Source organism: Doryrhamphus excisus, chromosome 1 (genome assembly GCF_030265055.1).
Source record: "Doryrhamphus excisus isolate RoL2022-K1 chromosome 1, RoL_Dexc_1.0, whole genome shotgun sequence".
NCBI lineage: Eukaryota > Metazoa > Chordata > Actinopteri > Syngnathiformes > Syngnathidae > Doryrhamphus > Doryrhamphus excisus.
Window position 1 is genome coordinate 37740912 of NC_080466.1, and position 19917 is coordinate 37760828.

The 19917-nt window shown below is 41.5% G+C and overlaps 2 protein-coding genes across 4 annotated transcripts; both read right to left on the bottom strand.

The window, feature by feature from the left end:
- Positions 1-722: 722 nt before the first annotated feature.
- On the bottom strand, positions 723-13056 carry ubap2a (ubiquitin associated protein 2a). Of its 2 annotated transcripts, none has more exons than XM_058073751.1 (27): positions 12940-13056; positions 11294-11432; positions 10496-10573; positions 10150-10260; positions 9849-10011; positions 9679-9765; positions 9566-9608; positions 9349-9446; positions 8510-8568; positions 8339-8409; positions 8087-8273; positions 7747-8017; positions 7365-7651; positions 6548-6774; positions 6175-6463; positions 5781-5820; positions 5357-5534; positions 5174-5219; positions 4714-5032; positions 4473-4564; positions 4313-4363; positions 4140-4233; positions 3650-4069; positions 3444-3548; positions 3305-3372; positions 2223-2414; positions 723-1338 (listed from the first exon to the last, which is right to left on the bottom strand). In XM_058073751.1, the coding sequence occupies exons 2-27, from the start codon at positions 11384-11386 to the stop codon at positions 1246-1248; spliced, it is 3762 nt and encodes a 1253-aa protein (XP_057929734.1). In that variant the 5' UTR covers positions 11387-11432; positions 12940-13056; the 3' UTR covers positions 723-1245. The 2 variants fall into 2 exon arrangements, with proteins under 2 accessions (XP_057929734.1, XP_057929730.1); XM_058073747.1 differs by having other exon boundaries at positions 9545-9608.
- Positions 13057-14545: 1489 nt separating this feature from the next.
- dcaf12 (DDB1 and CUL4 associated factor 12) lies at positions 14546-19908 on the bottom strand. Of its 2 annotated transcripts, none has more exons than XM_058073764.1 (9): positions 19478-19908; positions 18247-18534; positions 17682-17948; positions 17479-17539; positions 16487-16680; positions 15428-15493; positions 15122-15284; positions 14853-15031; positions 14546-14768 (listed from the first exon to the last, which is right to left on the bottom strand). In XM_058073764.1, the coding sequence occupies exons 1-9, from the start codon at positions 19538-19540 to the stop codon at positions 14610-14612; spliced, it is 1440 nt and encodes a 479-aa protein (XP_057929747.1). In that variant the 5' UTR covers positions 19541-19908; the 3' UTR covers positions 14546-14609. The 2 variants fall into 2 exon arrangements, with proteins under 2 accessions (XP_057929747.1, XP_057929756.1); XM_058073773.1 differs by having other exon boundaries at positions 18247-18531; positions 19478-19907.
- Between the last annotated feature and the right edge of the window lie 9 nt (positions 19909-19917).

Sequence of the window (19917 nt, forward strand, 5' to 3'; positions counted from 1 at the left end):
TCCCTAGCACATCCCTTTCTTTGTTATTTACTTGTTCTTATTTATGTTGATATTGTTCTGTAGAATTGCACTTTTATGTTCCTGTAATTCTGCTAATACTGTTTTGTACAATTGAAGTTTATAATAAAATATATATATATTTTTAAAAAATGCTCAATTGTTATGTTTTGCTGTCCCGTTATAGTTTGCCTGAAGCAAGAGTATAGTTTAATTCCTGAAGACCTATATTCTGACACGATGAAACGTACATTTATTTTATGTTATTTTAACATTTATTAAACGACTTTTATTCCCCAAATTAATTAAAATTAAATAAAAATTAATCCCAAATTTGTTCTTCCATGTGGCCCCAATACCCAATATATATCCAATAGTCTTGGATTTGTATTCAGTATGATTTTTAAAATAATTTTTAAACTGCATTCGATTTGTTGAAACCTGTGGTCATACACACACACACATACACACACAAATTGGATCTAGCACAGAAACAAACTGTTTGACGTTTTAATCTGGACAACAAGGGTTAAACCAATGTTAAAATGACATCAAGGCCAGGCTGGTGACCAGCCAACTAGTAAGAGTTGAGGAATGACAGACAAATGGAGGGAAAACGGCAACAAAAGAAAACTCAAGCTATCAACTCAAGTCACGCTTCAAATAAGGATTCACAGATGCAGGAGACCAAAAATTACAAAAAACATATTTCTTCTAAAAATAAAAAATAAAAAAAAATAAAAAAAAAAAACGGGCCTGAGCCATGAAAATGATGCATGGAATCTATGTACATCGTTCTCAGTTCATGTATGCATACAAAAATGAATCCACATCACATGATGCTTGTGTTCAAGTATATTCAACAACTTCATCTCCATGATTTAGCATTCTCATCTTTCCACATTTGTTTTCAAAATAAAATGCCCTTCAAAATAAAAACTAAAATGCAGAAAACCACATTTCATGTTCTACCAATACATATATACTGTATAAATACATACATAAATATATTTTACATACAACAGCCATAAATTTGAAAAGGGGGATATACAGAGCAAAGGGGGAGGCGGTGGTAGTGTGTGTGTGTGTGTTTTTTAGTTTGTGTTGTAAAATGGTTTGTCCCTCCATTATTTTGTCAGTCAGACGTTTTAGTGTGGTGCATGGCCACACACACAAACAAACAAACAAACAAATAAACAAACATCCTGTCACACATTCACATGCGCACACATACACAGAGTAGCAAGCTCAGTTGGCCCAGTAAGGAGAGGTGCCGTAGCTGGACTTATTGACTTGGCTCTTCTGCTGCAGGCTGCTGGACTGCCCACGCTGACTTGGACCCTGAACACACACACACACACACACACACACAAGTTGAGATCATTTTTATTTTTTTTGCATTTCATTTGCTGATTTGAGCAGTAGATTTGGGTGTGTAATGAATCTTTGTCACTACTGAAATAAATGAACTTATCCAAGTTATTACAGTTTATTATATATATGTAACAAATATATCATATAGTCATATCACCTTGTACTTCGCTACATTACAAAAATTAAAAAAAATTTTTTTTGAAAAACTTAAACTATATTAGGAAAGCAGGAAGTGAACAAATGTAACAGTTACTGATTGTAAAAGTACCAGATGGAGGGGTAGGATTTAATAAGCTTTGCTTCTTCCTACTCCTTTTGGACATGTGGAACTGGGAACTGATTATGGGATGCATTCAATTGTACACGTTCAAACATGTTCAAATGAAATAAAACCATTACCATTACCAAATCATGCAGTTTCGTGGCTGAATGCTCATCAAAAAGTATGCATATTTAAGCTAATGTTACATTCTTTCGACCTAAATAGCTAAATGAAATAAAATACAAATATAAAAGCATTTAAAAGACACATTCAAAGACGTTGACATAGTATTCCACACTGGTCACTAGGTGTCAGAAATGTTACTGTAATGTTTGGGGATTAGATCGCCATGACAACAGGCACAATAATCCCAAGATGAAAACTCAACTCTCAACCACCAAGATCACTTCCTGTCCGCCACTCACTCTTCTCCCTCAGGGAATGCATTTATAGCAACACACACAAGCATGAATCTTACGATGATGTGTCACCAAAACGAACAACAATAAAGAATGCATCGATATTTTGTCCCCACTACATTTGTGCAACGTTTAAACAAAAACACTACTACCTATCCACGTTTGTTTACCTGTCCATCCTGAGCCAGATGGTGGTGCAGCAGCTGAGAATGTGGTTGCTGGTGAGGCAGGATGTGAAGGAACGGGGCCGGTGCATAACCTCCAGGGGCTGCTCCGGGATTCAGGGGCCCCGGACCCCCCAGTGCAGATGGCAGGCTGAAGGGAGGGGGGGTCGCTGCATGGAAACCCTGCTTATCAAAAGACTAAGAGAGCAGAAAAACAGAAAAAAATGATGAACTCTGTGAGATCCTCATTTGTTGTACTGTACTGGTCCAAAACCATTATCTATGCACCCTTAACTGCTCTGAACAGTAAACAGTAAATAAGATCAGATTAACTATTTATTCTGCGTATTCCACTGTTGTAGTATAACATTTACACATAAAGAAGACATTAGCGTATAATTAGCATCACTTACGACATACGCAAGTAGTGCAAACAACTTTTTAAAATGCATGCAGAGGTACAGTAGCTAAAGCTACCTGATAATGACTACTTAAAATGCATCTGCTGTCATGTGATAGTTGATAAAGTTTTTTTTTTTTTTAAAAACCTAGCATTCATTTCAGGGGCTGCACGATGGTTGTGTGGTTAGCGCGCAGACCTCACAGCACATTTTTTTTTTTTCGCAGACATTTATTTTTGAATCATTTTCTGCATGTAAAACTATAAATATTGATGTGTATGGAACAGATTCATTGGATTTACATTACTTTTCATGGGAAATTTTTCTTTGGTTAGAGTTTGTTTTGGTTTGAGTCGGACTTTCTGGTATGGATTAATTAACACTAACCAAGGCACCACTGTATTTATTTGTATTTTTTTAAATCTATGACCCATTCTAGGGCTGCACGGTGGTGCAGACCTCACAGTGAGGAGACCCGGGTTCAATTCCACCCTCAGCCATCTCTGTGTGTAGTTTGCATGTTCTCCCCGTGCATGCGTGGGTTTTCTCCGGATACTCCGGTTTCCTCCCACATTCCAAAAACATGCTAGGTTAATTAGCGACTCCAAATTGTCTATAGGTATGAATGTGAGTGTGAATGGTTGTTTGTCTATATGTACAGTACTCCTTGGACTCATTAAAGCTCACCTGGGTCTTATTGTAAACACTTCCGCTGATGTCTGGCACACCAGAGTTACTTGATGTCACTGAAACGCCTGAGAGAGGAAGCGGGATTGAGATCAATACAGACACAACGAGTACCTTTTAATACGAGTACCTACAGTACCTTTGCCAGGCCCGCTAGCAGCAGTTTTGGCTTGTGCCTGAGAGGAGGAATTGTAGCCTTTACTGTAGTCCACTCCAGCCGGTCCTGCTGTCAGCTCCTCGTACCCTGAGAAGAAGAACACCAACATAGTAACACAGTATACTGTGTGTATTCTTTGCAAGGAAATCGAGCATCATAACAGGACTCTGCGTTGCTTTGTCAATGACCTGAGCTGAAGGTGTGCTGGCCATAACCGCTGGGCTGCTGTTGTGTCTGCTGCTGGAAGGGGCTCGCCGACGGGTTACCCAGACCGAGTCCCATGCTGTGCTGCTTGGCTGAGGTTGGTCCCGGCCCCCCCGGAGGAACAAACATGGTGGGGCCATACTGGAATGCAGCAGCGCTCGGCACGGCGCCGGGAACCCCGGCGTAGTAAGGCAGTCCCGTGTAGCTGTAGCCGGGAGGCAGGAAGGCCTGCTGACTGCTGTGGTGCTGAGGCTGGCCCTGCGGTTGAGGCTGGGCCTGAGGAGGTTGAGGCTGGCCCTGGCTCTGGCCCTGGCTTTGGCCCTGCGGGGGTTGCTGTTGAGCTGCCAGGCTAGTGGGTGGTGCTGGAGAGGTGGAGTCATTCCTTCCAAACTTTGTGACTTCACCTGAACGGGGCGGACCACGGGGGGGGGGATGTCAAGTCGGTTTTGGATGCCTGATGCGAGGAGGGCTTACCTGAGTAGGGGTTGTTGGCGAGGTTCCCATCTCTGCTAGACAGAGTGGCAGTGGGGCCAGGGAATGTGATTCCGTAGTAATCCTGGAGAGATGGCTGAGGGCAAAAAGACAATTGGGAACCGCTCCAAAGAAAAACTGTTAAAGGACTAAGGGGACTATGATTTAAGGCTCACCATGGGCAGTCTGGACTGGAGCATATGGAGGTCCTCATAGCCGTAGATCTGCTGTGAAAACAAATCAAGTCTTCTATTTGTAGTGCACATTAACAGTAAAATAAAGTCATCTTATAGGAACATATATCTAGTTACTGGTTTACGAGGTGGAACTACTTACTGGGTATGCTGGCAGTAGTCCCCCTGGACCCATGATATACTGGTTGGGCAGCAGAGGAGGAACTCCTTGGGACAGGTTAGGAGGGGCTTTACCTGTTGACAGCATACATGACTATACATTACTTTCAGTTACCACTCTAGTTGGATTAATATGCATCAAGTTGTATTTAAAGTGCATTCTTAGACAATAACAAACAAATATGGAATCCAACAATTTGCATTGTTGTGTTTTACGTGTGTACCAGTAGAGGACGAGAGCAAGGGTGCGGCTCTTGGTGCGGAAAGGTTGGATATGCCAGTAGCTCCATTGGAGCCAAGTCCCAGCGCTGAGCTGGTGGCAGCGGAGTGAAGTCCGCTGGTGCCGGCGAGACCTCCGACATTGCTGCTCATGTTGTTGCCCATGTTGGACATGCTAGCCAGATGGCTGATGCTGTTGCTGCTACTGTTGCTGCTGCTGTTGTGGGCCGAGTGGAGGGCTGAGGGTGTCTGCTGCGATGACGTGTTGTAGGAGCCAGAGGAGGGAGTGAGAGAGCTCACACTGTTGCTGTCAACGCCGCTGTACTGAAGAGAGACAGAAGCAAATATACATTTGAGATGGCGTTCTATACACTTTTGTCAGCCTGTTGGTCACTAAGAGATTTTTGATGCTGGAAAAACAGGATTTCAGCCATTGTTACTTTTAGTAAACAAAGAAGAACTTACAGTGAGGGCACTGGAGCCAAGGGCTGAGGAGTGGCTGCTGCCATGGCTGCAGACAAAGCAAAAGAACATCATTATGATCAGGTTCCTCAACGTTTTTACCCGTCTATCCACTGTAGTTAGTCCGCACATTCATTAGCAATTTCGAAAATACATGAAAAAAATGTGATAGTTTAAGCATTTCACCTGTTGAGTGAGTTGAGTTGGCTGGCAGAAGGAAGGTCCGGTGCCAGGCTGGAAAGCGTGGTAGAGCTCTGTGCAGGCAAGGATGGAGGGGCTAAGTGGGAGGAGGGGGGCGGAGCGCCGTTGGGGTTGACATTAAGAGACGGAGATTCAGGCTTTGGTGTGGAGGATGCTGAGGAAACTGAGAAGAGTATGACGAAAAGTATTGGTTAAAAAAAAAAAAACATTCAACTGTAATACAACTGTGATAGTGTGCTGTGTGTGTAAAATTTCAGATTAAAAACATTTAACCAACATTTTAAGGTTTTACCCCCAAAAAACAAATATATATGAAATGTAACAGAAACTAGTATGTAGTAGATAATCCAATCTTATTGGTTACTATCCTGTCAATATAATATAGTATAATATAGACAAGATTACTTACTGTCTAAAGCTGCAGAGGTCCTAACTCCGTTCAGACCATTCTAGTGAGGAAAAAAGTTCACACATTTAGTGAAAGGTACCGTTTGCAACTAGCTCAAAATGACATTTTTTTAAAACCAAAAAAATATATAAGAATTAGTGTTTTAAAATAGCTGATTGGAAAACAAAGTGTAAAATAAAAATAACAAAATAAATTGAAAAAGATGACTGGCCTCCATAGTGAGTGCACATACACAATAGTACTCTTAGGGACGCGACCACTAATTTGCAATCACAATTTTGTTATTTGATGGCTAACATTAGTAGCTAAACTTTGCCAAATCACTAACATTATGTGACAGCAAACAACTAAGTGGGGAGTAGATGCTTGCAGCACACGTTTTCAAAGTGCTCACCATAACTGGCCCAGGGGCTTCTTTGCTCTGGGAGAAAGACAGTCTAGTGTGAGGAGGCATGGGCCCATCAAAACCTCCTCCCACCGCAGAGAAGGGGGAGGCCGAGGGTACGGAGCATGAGGAGGTGGTGGATGTGGTAAGTGACAAAGAGGGAGCATTGGCGGAGCTGGCCGTTCCTAATGAAGAGGGCGTGAGACTGGGGAGCGTCGCTGAGGAAGACTGATACACTGGCTCAGATGATGAAAGAGGGAGAGGAAGGTCGACAGAGAGAGGGTTCCCCAGCGACTCACTACGAGAGAAATAAATGTAATTTAATTTAAATTTAATAACTTTAAACCTCTTTATCGGTAAAATTTAAAGAGACCTCAGGTACCTGAGCGGTTTGGAGTACATGCTCGTCTGGCTCTGTGTCCCTGGTCCTGATGTAGGTGGCACGGGGCCAGGAGCCGAAGAGGAATCCCTGGATGTTGCGTTGACAGAGCCGTCTACAACTCCAAACTCTGGCAGAGCAGACTCAGAGCCAAAGTCTAGAGCTCCAAACTGAAGGTTTAGACCGGGGACATCAGTGGAGCCGGGCATCTCTACTGCTATGGAGGGGATCTGTCACAAAAAGAGATTGGTTGAGACAACACCTATTTTCTATTGTTCTCATTAGGGTCATACCTATGGGAAATGTAGGACCTCCAATACACCTAACATGCATGTTTTTGGGATGTGGGAGAAAGCCAGAGAACTCAGAGAAAATCCATGAACACACACACACACATGGAAACGCCATGGAAACAGAGATTTTAACTCCATGTTGACAATTAATGTTAAAGTTATAAAAAAAACTAGATTTGTTGTTTAAGCAATGTATAATGACCGTATGTATGTACCTAAAATAGCACTGAGTGGAGTACAGACTTCCAGCAGGATTGAAGTACAAACCAAAGTAAAAAATAAAGTGTGAATCTGGGGGTGGTTGAATGAACAAAACAAAATGTAATAAGTTCTCCTTTATTTTTCCTTTGTGGAAATTGGTTTAGTATATTTTGTATGGTCTATAATTCATGTCAAAATGACCCGGGTAATGACTGAGGTTATCCAAACCACAAAATGGTGTTATAAGACAGTTTAGTATTATTCAGCATTTTACTTTTCCTATGAAGTAGTCCAAGAACAACAGCGGTGTAGACAAAAGTCCTTACCTTTGAAGTCGGAGGTATCCTTCGTTTCTGGCCTTTTAGTTGTACCCGCTGCTGCTGTGGTGTCCCGCAGCCCTGAGCATCCAGCCCTGCACCGGGGGCCGGGTGTTTGGCACCGACAGCCGCTGTCGATGAGCCGCTGTGCTGAGAAGCAGACGAGACGGATGCAGGGGGGGCCTGTTGTTGCGATGGGGGGCTGGGCTGACGTGCCAGAGGCAATGAGGGGCCCGGGTGCCTCTGAATGAGCTGGCTCAGCACAAGCGAAGGCTCTGGCTGCAGACCAAACTCACCTACACATTTGCAAAAAAAAAAACAAAAAACATGAGCATGTAAATAAACGACACGCTTGTCTGTTACTGTATTATGAGTTGACATGAATACTTACGGCTGAACTGTGAGGACAGCGAGGTGGTGTTCGATTCTGGCACTTTCATGTCCCAGCTGGAGGAGGAGGGCGGAGGTATAGGTGCTCCCAGGGCTGGCAGACGACCAATTGAAGGGTTTCCTCCTTGGGTGCTGGCAAGAGGCGCCACTTGGGATGATGGCAGAGGACCCAAGCCAGGACCCTTCAGCTGTTCCAGTATCTGAGCTCCAGCACTTGGCTGAGACCGCTTGGCTTGGCCCAGATCTCCAAAACCTGCTCCCAGAACTGATGACTAGCACAGAGAAAATTTAGCTTGAGTAGGTCTTTCTTTTTAGGTCTTATTCTTTGTCATATTCTTTACCAAAGCAGCGTGAGCATAGCTGGTGCCGCTAGTAGTGTTGCGGCTGGGAGGAGGCGGCTGATGTTGTTGCTGCTGTAGCGGCTGGTGGTGGTGAGAGTTAGTGAAGACCAGACTCTGTGAGGAAGAGGAGGCAGGTGCTTCTCTCCCTCCAACCACAGGCTTCTGCAGCAGGGAGGCCAGGTCCAGACTGCAAGAAAACAATTAAAATATGTAAATTGTGTAATTTATTCAGCACATCATGTATTCATGTACCTTTGCCCAGGAGTGATGTGGTTCTCAGCAGGAGGTGCACATGACGACGTGAACACTTTGGTCTCAGAGAGCTGCAAGACAAAAAAAAAATACAAAAAAAATAAACAAATCGCTATTATAAATACACACACAACAATCATTTTAGTTCCAAACTGTAAATGCATAACTCACACTAACATCCTCACTCCAGTCCTCAGATCCATAGTCTTCCATGGGGTTTCTCCAGTTAGCTATATAGAAAAGTAAACAAGGAGTCAAAGTAGAACAAGATGAGAGAAAGATATGTAAACAACAGTGGAGGACGCCTGAAGGAGAGTACATTTGCATAGAATTCAGTACTACTATTTATCACATACTACAGTATTAATTGGCCCTGTACCCTAGAAACCGCCCATGAATGATACAGGAAAAGGCCGAAATGATACTGTGTCAAAGCCCAGGGCAGTGATACTGATAAAATATCGAGTTTAACCATGTCCAGTATCAGCCCCCGTAGCTGTCCACTCAGAGCACGCTGCTCTGGTATCGTGCCCGTGAAACAACCAATCAGAGAACAGCGCATGAGCCCAAGTCATGAAGTGGGGTCCTGGGCTTAACTTTCTAAACTCCGTGCATGTGACAGGAAATGTCACTGTAACTATAAATATTCCTAGTGCTTCTCCAGTCACCAAAAAACCCAAACTTGATTAATGGAACTTTAATTGTCAGACATTGATAAGATAAGACTGTTGATAAATTATTATTGTTGAAATATTTTTGCAATTATTGTGTTTACACGGTTTAGATATAATACATGTAATAAACTGAACATTTTCTGGAAACAAAATGGTCTTTTGATTAAATAGTACATGATAATAAGCTCATGATTAAATAGTATGTGATAATAAGATCATCACATGGTTTGTCTGGTATCAGGCCCAGTATCATGCCCCCGCGTGCCAGTATCAGCCCTCGACCTTCCATGTGAACCATGTGATAACCTATAAGTACACCATGAAAACAAAACGAACCCATTTCATCTGTATTGTTGTTAGCCGTTGTGTCCCAAGCCTCACTCTGTGTGGTCCCGGTCCCACCCTCTGAGGTATAGTCTGCAGGATTGAAGGTTCTGGAAAATGGAAAATATCATGATAAGGAGCTGGCTGAATGTAACTGCAGTTGATAGGTGAAGGCCGAAAAATAAATGAGCAACAATACAGTATGTACCCCATTCCCTGGGCTGAGAACCTGCTTGCTGTTGATGCTCTGCCTCTGCCTCGACCTCCCGATCCTGCGTGAAGTTCACACACACTTTAGCAAAGATCAAAACGATGAGAGAAGTCTTTTTACACCAATCTCACCACGGCCACCTTTCGCCCTGCGCCCTCGATCGGAATTTCGGTCCATTGGTGTCACCTCTATGCCGTTTTCCTCTGGACGAACTGCGCCTGGTGCAAACACACGTGGATCTAGACATTACATCGGTGGCAAATTACGCCATGAACCACAACTTAAATCTATCGAGATGTACCCTGTCGGCTTCGATTGGCCCCTTTGCCCTTGCGGTTGGGAGCCGCACGACCTTTGCTGGCCTCCCTCTCGCTTTTCTTCTCCCGGTTTTCCTTGTTCTCCTTGCTTTCTGAAGCGCCGTCCTTCGTCAGCGGCTTCTTCTTCCCTACAGTTTCCCATGACGTCTACACACAGAACATAAAAAACAGAAAAAGAAACCAAAAAGAGAGTGAGAAAAGAGTGATATTTTTATTTGGTGTAATGCATGCAACACAGATGACACATATTAATTAAATGACACATATAAACTGCTCAACACCTACCATGTCCGAGGTGCTCTCCAGAAGGAAGTTGATGGCTCTGCTCACATCCTCGTTGCAGTCATGAAGTGCAACCATACATTCATCCTGGTTCCTGCCAGTCACCTCCATCAGCTGAGGGTACGTAACACCAAGCACACACTTGATACGCATGTACATAACACCAACATAACTACTCACTTGCCAAACTGACACACATCAAGTGTATAAATATTTAAAAACGGGAAAATAATAGTCATGTTAACTGCATCTGTAATGCTTTGCAATTTTAACGCAACATGATTTTAATCGCCTGAAACAGTTTCATGCAGAATGGAGACGACTGAACAGTAGATAAGGAAACCTGTACCTGATTAACTTTGTCTTCAAAGTCAGCATCATTCTTGTCATAGATCATCTGGGCAAGCCGGATTTGCTCAGCAGTCGCCTGCAACAACAAAATACTAATTTGTAAACAATGCTTCCCACATTGGGGGGTGGAAGATACAATCAATACACTGGACCCCAGTATAGGTGTGGATGTGAAACAATACTACTACTACTAATACTACTGAATAGCATCTTATGTGTTAGTCCAAGCACATCAATATGACATTTGGATGTCTGGAGTATAAACTCAAGTAACTAAATGACACTTTGAGATGTGATCTCTGTCAATTAACTCTGCTATTGCTATGCTATTACCGTGTACTGGTCCAGTAAGGCAGGGTTCACGTATCAAGCATAATCTTTGGAATCTTCGTATAAAAAAAACATGGCTAACCCTTCCGATGTGCTTGGACAGAGCTTGACTAAGTCCTGATTTACATTGTGTGAATTTAAAGCAACCAGATTTTGCAGGGTCATCTGTTACCTGATTAAAAAGTTGTTTTTTAAATAAAAAGAGAATATTTCTTCTTATATTGGCATCCCTCTGAAAAACACCTAAAACTGGGAGACGCCCGGCACTTTCTGCAGTTAAGTAAATAAACGACTAAACCCACTAAACTAAGAAAAAACTTTAACCACGGCTTCTCCTGACATTGTGAAATGTGAATTTTTTGGCAAGAGTATGTGGGTCACTGATGTTTTGTTTAAAAACATATGCTGCAGTGAGATGTGTGTGTGTGTGTTTAGTCTCCAAACGTTTGTGGCTTTAGAGTCTCACCTGTATCTGTTTTTGTGGTTGGGATGTGTGAGTGGCAGCAGGTGGGGCTTTTTCACGGGGGCCCCGGGCCTTTTCACTGCCCAGCGAGCTCATCTTATACAGTATATACAAAACTCTGTATGTACAAAATAAAAAAAATCTGGCAAAGAAACAAGAACAAAGAAAGCTCACAAATGTGATCATACAAAACACTCCATGACAGTCTTATTATGCAGTTTTAACATTATTATTAATATAAGCATTATTAGTGGTCACAATTGTCCCAGTTTTGCTAAAAATCTAGGTGGAAGACAGTGATTGACCCGGTGTCCCTTTACATACCACAAAGACGTGTGTGTGTGTGTGTGTGTGTGTGTGTAGCAGGAAAAATAACACTACACAGCTTCAGTATCCATCTTCTCACGGGTAAAAAATGGCAAAAATATGCACACTATACTGGACTGTCAAAAGTTGCAAACGAGACAAATGCAATCATTCTGAATGCAAACAACTGTGTGCCAAGATGAATAGGAATATTTCTGCAAACTTCTAACAGCATACATAAACCGTGCAAGTATGTATGACAGGCAAAAACGCATGTATTATCTCAAAAATATAAAGCTGATATTCCTAATGACACCGTTGTTTTCTTGTGAGAACAATAGCAATGCAGTTGACATTGCAATAGTGACGTCATCGAATGCGCTAATACCATTGGCTGCTGGGCTGAACAAAGCTAATGCCAAGGACCTGGCTGGATTTCAGTGGCAGATTTCAATACTGACATAAATTCTATTTTGAACGAAACCATTTCAAAAACAATATCAGGAACAGTAACTTCCGTTAACAAAAGAATCATTTACAAGTGACAAAAATAAAAAAAAACATTTCAACTGTCTTCGTCCAGACAATAAAGTCCATTCATTGCAGGATCAGTTTTATTTACTTAGCAACATGAATATTATATATGTATTACATACATATGTACATTTAGGGTGTTAAAGTGGATAATATACACTATACCGTGACATTAACATTTGACAAAATAGCCTTTTTATTTGCGAAGAAACAGCAGATTGTTGGTTTCAGGAACGCCTAACGTTAGCAAATTGCTACACACTTCTTTAAAGTATGTGATCATTAATTCACACCAAGGACTGTCGTGATGTGGCAAGTAAAAACAAAACAATTCCAAATTTGATGATGTTAATACTAAGGGCCGCTTTGTCCAAGCTAGGGAAGCTAACATGCTAACACCGACACAGTCTCGGAGGAGATGAAGCTGGAAGCTAACGTTAGCAAAATATGCTACCTAAATCTGGTACAAGTTGGTAATAATCGACCGCATAACAAGCTCGTTCAAATATTGGCCATATTTTCAGGTGAGATTAATTAATAACCGACAGTGGCTTAAGCAAACAACAGAGCTGAATCGAATTAATAGAAGAAGGCCTTTCAGCGGAACACAATCCCATCACGACATTGCTCGCCGGGAACCAAGACAACAGAAAAATTGCGAAAGACACCGCTCACAGCCCCGAGTCAGGGAAACAACGGAGTCAGAGACTAAGTCCGTAAATAAGGGTCAACGATGACAACGCACTAAACACGATAGGAAATGAAGGCCAAATTCGAGAAAACATGAGTAAAAATGTGTTTTTTATTACCTGCTAACACGCTTCACTCAGCCAGCAGCAGACAAGGTGGTCACGTGATTAAGGCTACCGAAGTGGATGCTCGGCTCTCCTCTCCGGACACAAACCACAATGTTAGTGTAGTCCTCCTTCCGCTCCTTACAAAAACCACCACAAACGCTTCAATATACAATTTCTCTTTATTATTTACTTTTCCTAATGTTGCTTGGATTCCCAGATTCAGTAAAAACATTCATGTGGCGTGTATAAAAAAGAACAGGGCATACACATCAAACCACGCACCTCAGAAATATACAGAAAATGTATGCAAGTGTCTCTATTTCACACATACATATACACATTTATATTATAAAATACACTTCAGTGATGTTTTTTTGTTTTTGTTCAAATTGTGGGTGTATTATTTTCAAATCAGTCATGAAAACTTCAGATATGTAAAAAAAAAAAAAAAAGAAAATTGTCTATGGCAGTCTTTCACAGAAAGACCTGAGCAAGGCAAAAGCTTAACCCAAGCCTACCCTGCCTCTACCAAACAAGGGCATGAGAAAGGACACGCCTTGATATAAAAAGCAACTTTAAGAACTGTGACAAAGTGTATGCAGTATGGAAATCCAGGGCCAAGCCCAACAATGTTTTGTTTTGTTTTGTATCCTTCCAGGTGGCTTGTTGGCTTACAAAACCACTGTTTGTCAACCTAGTCTCGGAATTACAAGTGTTAGCCAAAGGGGAAAACAAAAGCAAAATCGGTGTCGATTCTCTTGACACCAGACTTAGCATCTCAACACTAACAGTGTGCAAATCTGCAGAAAGCGTTCTGATCAGATTGAACAGAAACATGGAGAGGGTGGGGGACAAAAAAAAAAAAAAAGACATTACACCTTCAAAAATTCCATATCAACCCAAACCACTGAAATGGAGGGGTGACAGTGAATTGGGGGCAATAAATACAAATAAATCAAATTAGAATAATCAGCAGGTGTATGTCAGTCAAATCAGAGATGAAAATAGAGGGATTGCGTCACAGCAGATCATTCTATTTAGCAATCTAAATATTTCTCCTTTTACATAATTTCAACCTGAAATATTTTCATAAAAAGTCCCATTTGGAATGGATAGGTCATTTTCTTCATTTTGCTGCGGACGAGGACAAGTTGTTTTTTGTTTTGAGACAGAAACGGTTCCAACCAGTAAATATTCCCTATTAAAAGTCAAAACGGCAAACCACTTAAGTCCTTCAAAATTGTCTTTTCAGTCCTTCCTCTCCCTCTCTTTATATATTGCCATTCATTTCAGTGAGAAAGTGAAAAAAAAACCTTGTTATATCTTACAGAATATCAAGCCAAAAAGAAATCAAAGTAGATGAAATGTTGGTTATGATTTAAAAGCCTCCTTTGGGTTCTGGCAGACTTTGCAGTTCTTAAAATGACTGGTTCAAACATTTCAATAAAAAAAAAAAAAAAAAAGATTGGCTTTGGTGGAAGGAGTGAAGGAACAGTGGAGAACAGGATGTTGAAATGTGGACACGAAGATGCAGCATAATCAAAGCTGTGATATGATGGTGCGAGGTCATGCTCCTGAGTCCATCAGAGACAGTGATGTTGCTGAAGAGAGGGAGGAATGGAGGGATTGGTTTAATAAAAAAAAAATGTGTACAAGGATGTCATTGTATCCTAATGACAAGGCTAGCTCCACAGTCCCGCGTAGTTCCCGTGTAAGCCAGAACAGAGCGGTCCGCCTGCTACAAACAGTTTGGTGCCGGAGTCGTCGTAGCAATGTGTGTACACAGCGTTAGGAAACGAGTGAAGGTCTGAGAAGTAACTCCTCCATGTTTCATCATGATTCTGAGAGCAAAAAATAAAAGTTTAGTAAAATTCTTGTTAATACACATTAAATTTAATTTAAAAAAAGGTCAAAATGTTAGATACCAGCCAGCCTTTCCCTGTCGTGAGCTTGAGAATGCCATCCCCCGAGCACTTCCTGTAGCCTCCATTTGGAATCAATGGATTCTCTAGGAATCTCTGGGCCCTGATGTCGAAGAAGAGAAGCGAACCTTGACCAGTGCCGACTGTCACAATGTGCTCATAGAAACTCACAGAACGGATCCCTGCACAGAAAGACACACACAGACATTTCCATGGGTATTACATGTCTATTTTAAAAAGATTTGAAAATAAAAAATAAAAAAATCACTCACCACTTCCTCTCTCTCTGGAATTGACCGACTTGACAGTGTGTGTCGGCTGCCGTGGATCCAAAAAAGAGACATGGGCCTGAGATCCTGCAGCATATACTGACCAGTCCTGTCCATAGGCCAGACACACATTCTCTTTGCAGTGAGGCAGCTTGATAGACAGAAGCTGCATGGAAGCAATACACCATAAGTGAGACCCAAGTCACAATATCCTTCACTTCTCAAGTGCTGGGATTGATTTAAAGAATATATTTGGACTCAAACTAGCTTAAAGAAAACATGAAAACTATATGTCAAATAGAGCCTTGCCTTGCACAAGGTGTGTTCAGCTTTCCAGAGGTGAAAGTAACCATCCAAAGAGACAGCACCCAGCTCCTAAAAGGAAATATATATGAATAAGATGCAATTGTTTGAAGATAAAATGGTAATGGTTTTATTTCATTTGAACATGCATCAGATTACAATTGAAAGCATCCCATAATCAGTTCCCAGTTCCACATGTGCAAAAGGAGTAGGAAGAAGCAAAGCTTATTAAATCCTACCCCTCCATCTGGTACTTTTACAATCAGTAACTGTTACATTTGTTCACTTCCTGCTTTCCTCATATAGTTTAGGTTTTTTTAATGTCATTTTTATTTTATTTTTTGTCACGTACCAAAGTACGAGGTGATATGACCATACAATTACATAATGTGTACCATAGTAAGTGTCAATATAGTGATATATATAGCACATCATGACTGGTTCAAGACTCTTCATCCTTGTATTTAGCAAACATCAACTGCTTGTATTGTTTCTTGAATTGGCTCATCGTTGTGCATTGTTTGATTTCCTTACTCAATCCATTCCATAGTTTGATTCCACATACTGAAATGCTATGGCTTAGTCCTAGCATATAAGTGTTTCAAATGTAGTTCTTCCCTGAGATCATATTTCTCCTCTCTTGTAGAGAAGTATTGGATGACATTTTTAGCTAATTGGTTATTTTTAGCTTTATGCATTATTTTAGCTGTTTGAAGATGAACTATATCAGAAATTTAAGTATTTGTGATTTTAAAAATAAGGACTTAGTATGTTCTCTGTAGGCGGCATTATGAAGTATCCTTACTGGCCATTTTTTGCAGTACATTTAGCGAGTGAAGATTGCTTTTACAGTTATTATCCCATATTTCCACACAATAATGAAGATATGGTAAAACCAGAGAGCGAGCAATAAAGAGTGTGGCGTGATTACTGATTGAGTACAAATTTTGCTTTGTTCAATATTGAAATGTTTTTTGCCACCTTATGTTGTATATTTGTAATAAGAGGCTTCCAGCTCATATTTATAAAAGGGTGTCAAGCAGATGTCAGATGTTCAACACTCACTTTGTGGTTGTTATTGAAGGCCAAAGCACGGACTTTGCAGTTGTATGGGTGGGTGTATTCCTTTGGGATGTCTTTGAGGGCACGGTGTGAGATATGGGCATAGGAAGGCACAGCCCCCTCGCTTTGACTGTGCTGAGCCTGGCTCATTACTTCCTCCGTCACCTCCCACAAACCCATGGAGCCATCCCGGGAACCTATGAATTCAAACATTAACCAGACACATAAATCAATGTGTTGCGTGCATCAGTAATGGCTAACAAACATTTGGTGGCCATCGTGGTACAGTACGTGGAGGGCAACAACTTTAGGAAAGTTTGAAAAAACACAGCAGTATCACGGTCAGTCTAATCTATTATGTCTAAAGGCAACTACACACATGTCATGATGTGGGGACACTGTGGGACTGCTTTAAGACTTTTGGGACTTGAAGTTATCATGCTAGGTGCTATCATGGTAGCCGTTAGCATGTTAGCATTTAAGCTAATTTACTCATGTCTAAAGGCAAATACACACATGGCATGATGTAGGGAAGTTATAGGACAACCTTGGCACTTTAGGCTTTCTTGCTAGATGCTAGCATGATGACTGTTAGCATGTTAGCATTTAAGCTAATTTACTCATGTCTAAAGGCAAATACACACATGGCATGATGTAGGGAAGTTATAGGACAACCTTGGCACTTTCGGCTTTCTTGCTAGGTGCTAGCATGATGACTGTTAGCATGTTAGCATTTAAGCTAATTTACTCATGTCTAAAGGCAAATACACACATGGCATGATGTGGGGACAGTATGGGACTGTTCCTTGAAAAAAGATCTATCTATCCTCACTATGATTATCCCTTTATTGATAACAATGCCACAAATTAAGAAAGATGTGGATTTATTAAGATCCACTTATTTTGAATTGTGCAAATGGAACCATGCAATGACCATTGCTTTTTTTTTTACATGCTTCTGCAGGATGAAGAAAACACTCATTGAGAGAACTCACCAGAAACAGCCATCCTGTCACTGATCCATGCTATCGAGAAGATCCAGTCATTGTGGCCATCCTAACAAACAAATGACTTCAATGTAAAAGCAAAGCAAGTCTCAGAATGGCTTTGAGTATGTTATCTTGGACAGGATTATGGGAAACGGTTATGATTCTTTCGCAGTAACACTTTAAGCGTTGTGAAGGAACAGAAAACTCACATCTCCGACACAGACCGGGTCCAATGTGGGCAACTGGTAGATGGCTAAGCTGTTGGGGTTGTCTCCTCCAGTCGCCAGGAGGGTTCTGGAAGGGTTGATCTCGATAGCATGGATCCCACAACCCTGCTGGTCCAGCCGGGAATGAGAGCTTGCTGTGGAGTGGTAATGCTGCACTGGCCCTACCACGGAACCTCCGCCGTGACATATCCTGTCCTTGAGCATGGGAATGCGAGTTATCTGCCCAGTCATGACGTTGGTTACAAAAAGCTGTAAGGAAACCGAAAAAATGTAATTGGATTACACAACATAAATGGCCAAATCTCAAAATAGACGATATGAAACTGCATAAATTATACTGCATCTGGGTAGTAGCAGTACTAACACTACGGTAGTAACTATATTATGACGCAATGCTCAAATTACACAGCAATAAAAAGCTTTTTAACAGATCATTATATCTAATAATAATATACAGACCAAATGGTGCATATATACGTCAAGTGTACATTGTCCAACAACCTCACACTCAAAACAACATTACCTCTCACCACGAAAAACATCTCACCGTGTTGCATTTGGTCCCGCACACAACCTGCTGTTGGTTGAGCCATTGTGAGGCAAATACTTTGTTGAGACGCCCAAGAGAAAACTCCCTCTCCTTCAGGATGCCGGGGAGCCTGCCGGCAGCAAACCCACGCAGGCTCCGCTGGAGCTGCAATTCATGCTGCTGCTGAGGTCTGAACTCTCGCCCTCGGAGGGCACAGACCACTGAGTGTCTACTGCACCACCACTGCACATGACGCGATGAACAAGAGACACGGCTCCGCTTGTATGGTGCCTGACACCAGCCCTGCTGACAAGAGAGAGGTATGAAAATAAAATACAATATATACAAATATAAGTTAATTGGTTCCAGTCCATTTTTCCCAATTATAAATCCAATATTTTCATAGTTAAGAGCATAGAAAACCAATTTACAACCTTCTAAATACATTTTTAACATTATTAGAGCCCTCTAAACATGCGCTAACACCCCTTTGTATCCATATTACGCAATATAGAAGACACAATAAGAGTAATTAACACCAGTGCTTGTGTGTGTTGCTATAAATGGGTGGCGGGCAGACAGGAAGTGACGTTGTAGCCTGTGTTTTTATTAGGGACTACTGTGCGTGTTGTGAGATAATTCAGACCTGCAATAAAGTGTGTATATGCATCTCACTGAACATTACTGACAATAAATAATACATTTCTAACCGGCTATACAATGAATGGATACTGGCTGATATGCAAACATCCACTGTATGTATTAGTGTATGTATTAAAACAAATTCAGTGCCAATTACTGTCATATATTTTTGTTTATATGCAAATAGATCCATAGAAACAGTGATGTGCCAACTAAAAGTACGGGTTTTTATGTTAGATAGCTAAACGTTAACCTTCGTTAACTGACCACCGGGGTTCGTTATCGTATTCAAATACCACCAATTAAAACAAATGATCGACATAAGTGTTTATTCCATGCAATTAACTGGTTACAGCGTAATAGCTGACGGAGTTACACATTCGGATAACCTTAGCAGTGGTTGTGCTGATAATTTAGCTAACGCTTGCTAATATTAAATGCTGCACACTTACACGCCATATTTATTTTCAGATAAGTATGACATTATGACTAGTTTTCTGACAGCGTTCGTTGTCTCTTTGCACAGCTTAATTTCACTCAAAACTTGCTTAGCACGATGCTAGTTAGCATGCTAACATCACAGTTTACGGCTTGGGTTTCCGCCTACCTGTTGTTGTTGGTCCTTGGGCTCCCCTGCCTTTCTTTTCCTGCTAACTGTTTTTCTCGCCATAGTCCGACACACACAGCTCCCTCACCCACATGGAGGGTATACCTGACTCGGGACGTTGGATCATATAATGTCGATAAACGATTTTGTCGCTTGGCCTTTGCTAACGGCGTCCGATGACAAGCAAGGACGATCACATACGGAGTACGGTGCCTGGTCGCTTGACTGGGGTTGTCGTTGAATGTCTCGCGTTAGCCTGTTGTGAATTTATAAATCGATATTAAACAATACAAAGTGTCGGGCCTCTAGCTTTAAGTCGGCGGGTTCTTGTTTTTTCCTCCAAGAGTAGCGTCAGCTACAGCGAGATCATTGGGCTAGCGCGCAGCCGCACTCATTAAACAACAACAAGGTCGTATGTGAACGCGCCCGTTCAACGTGCT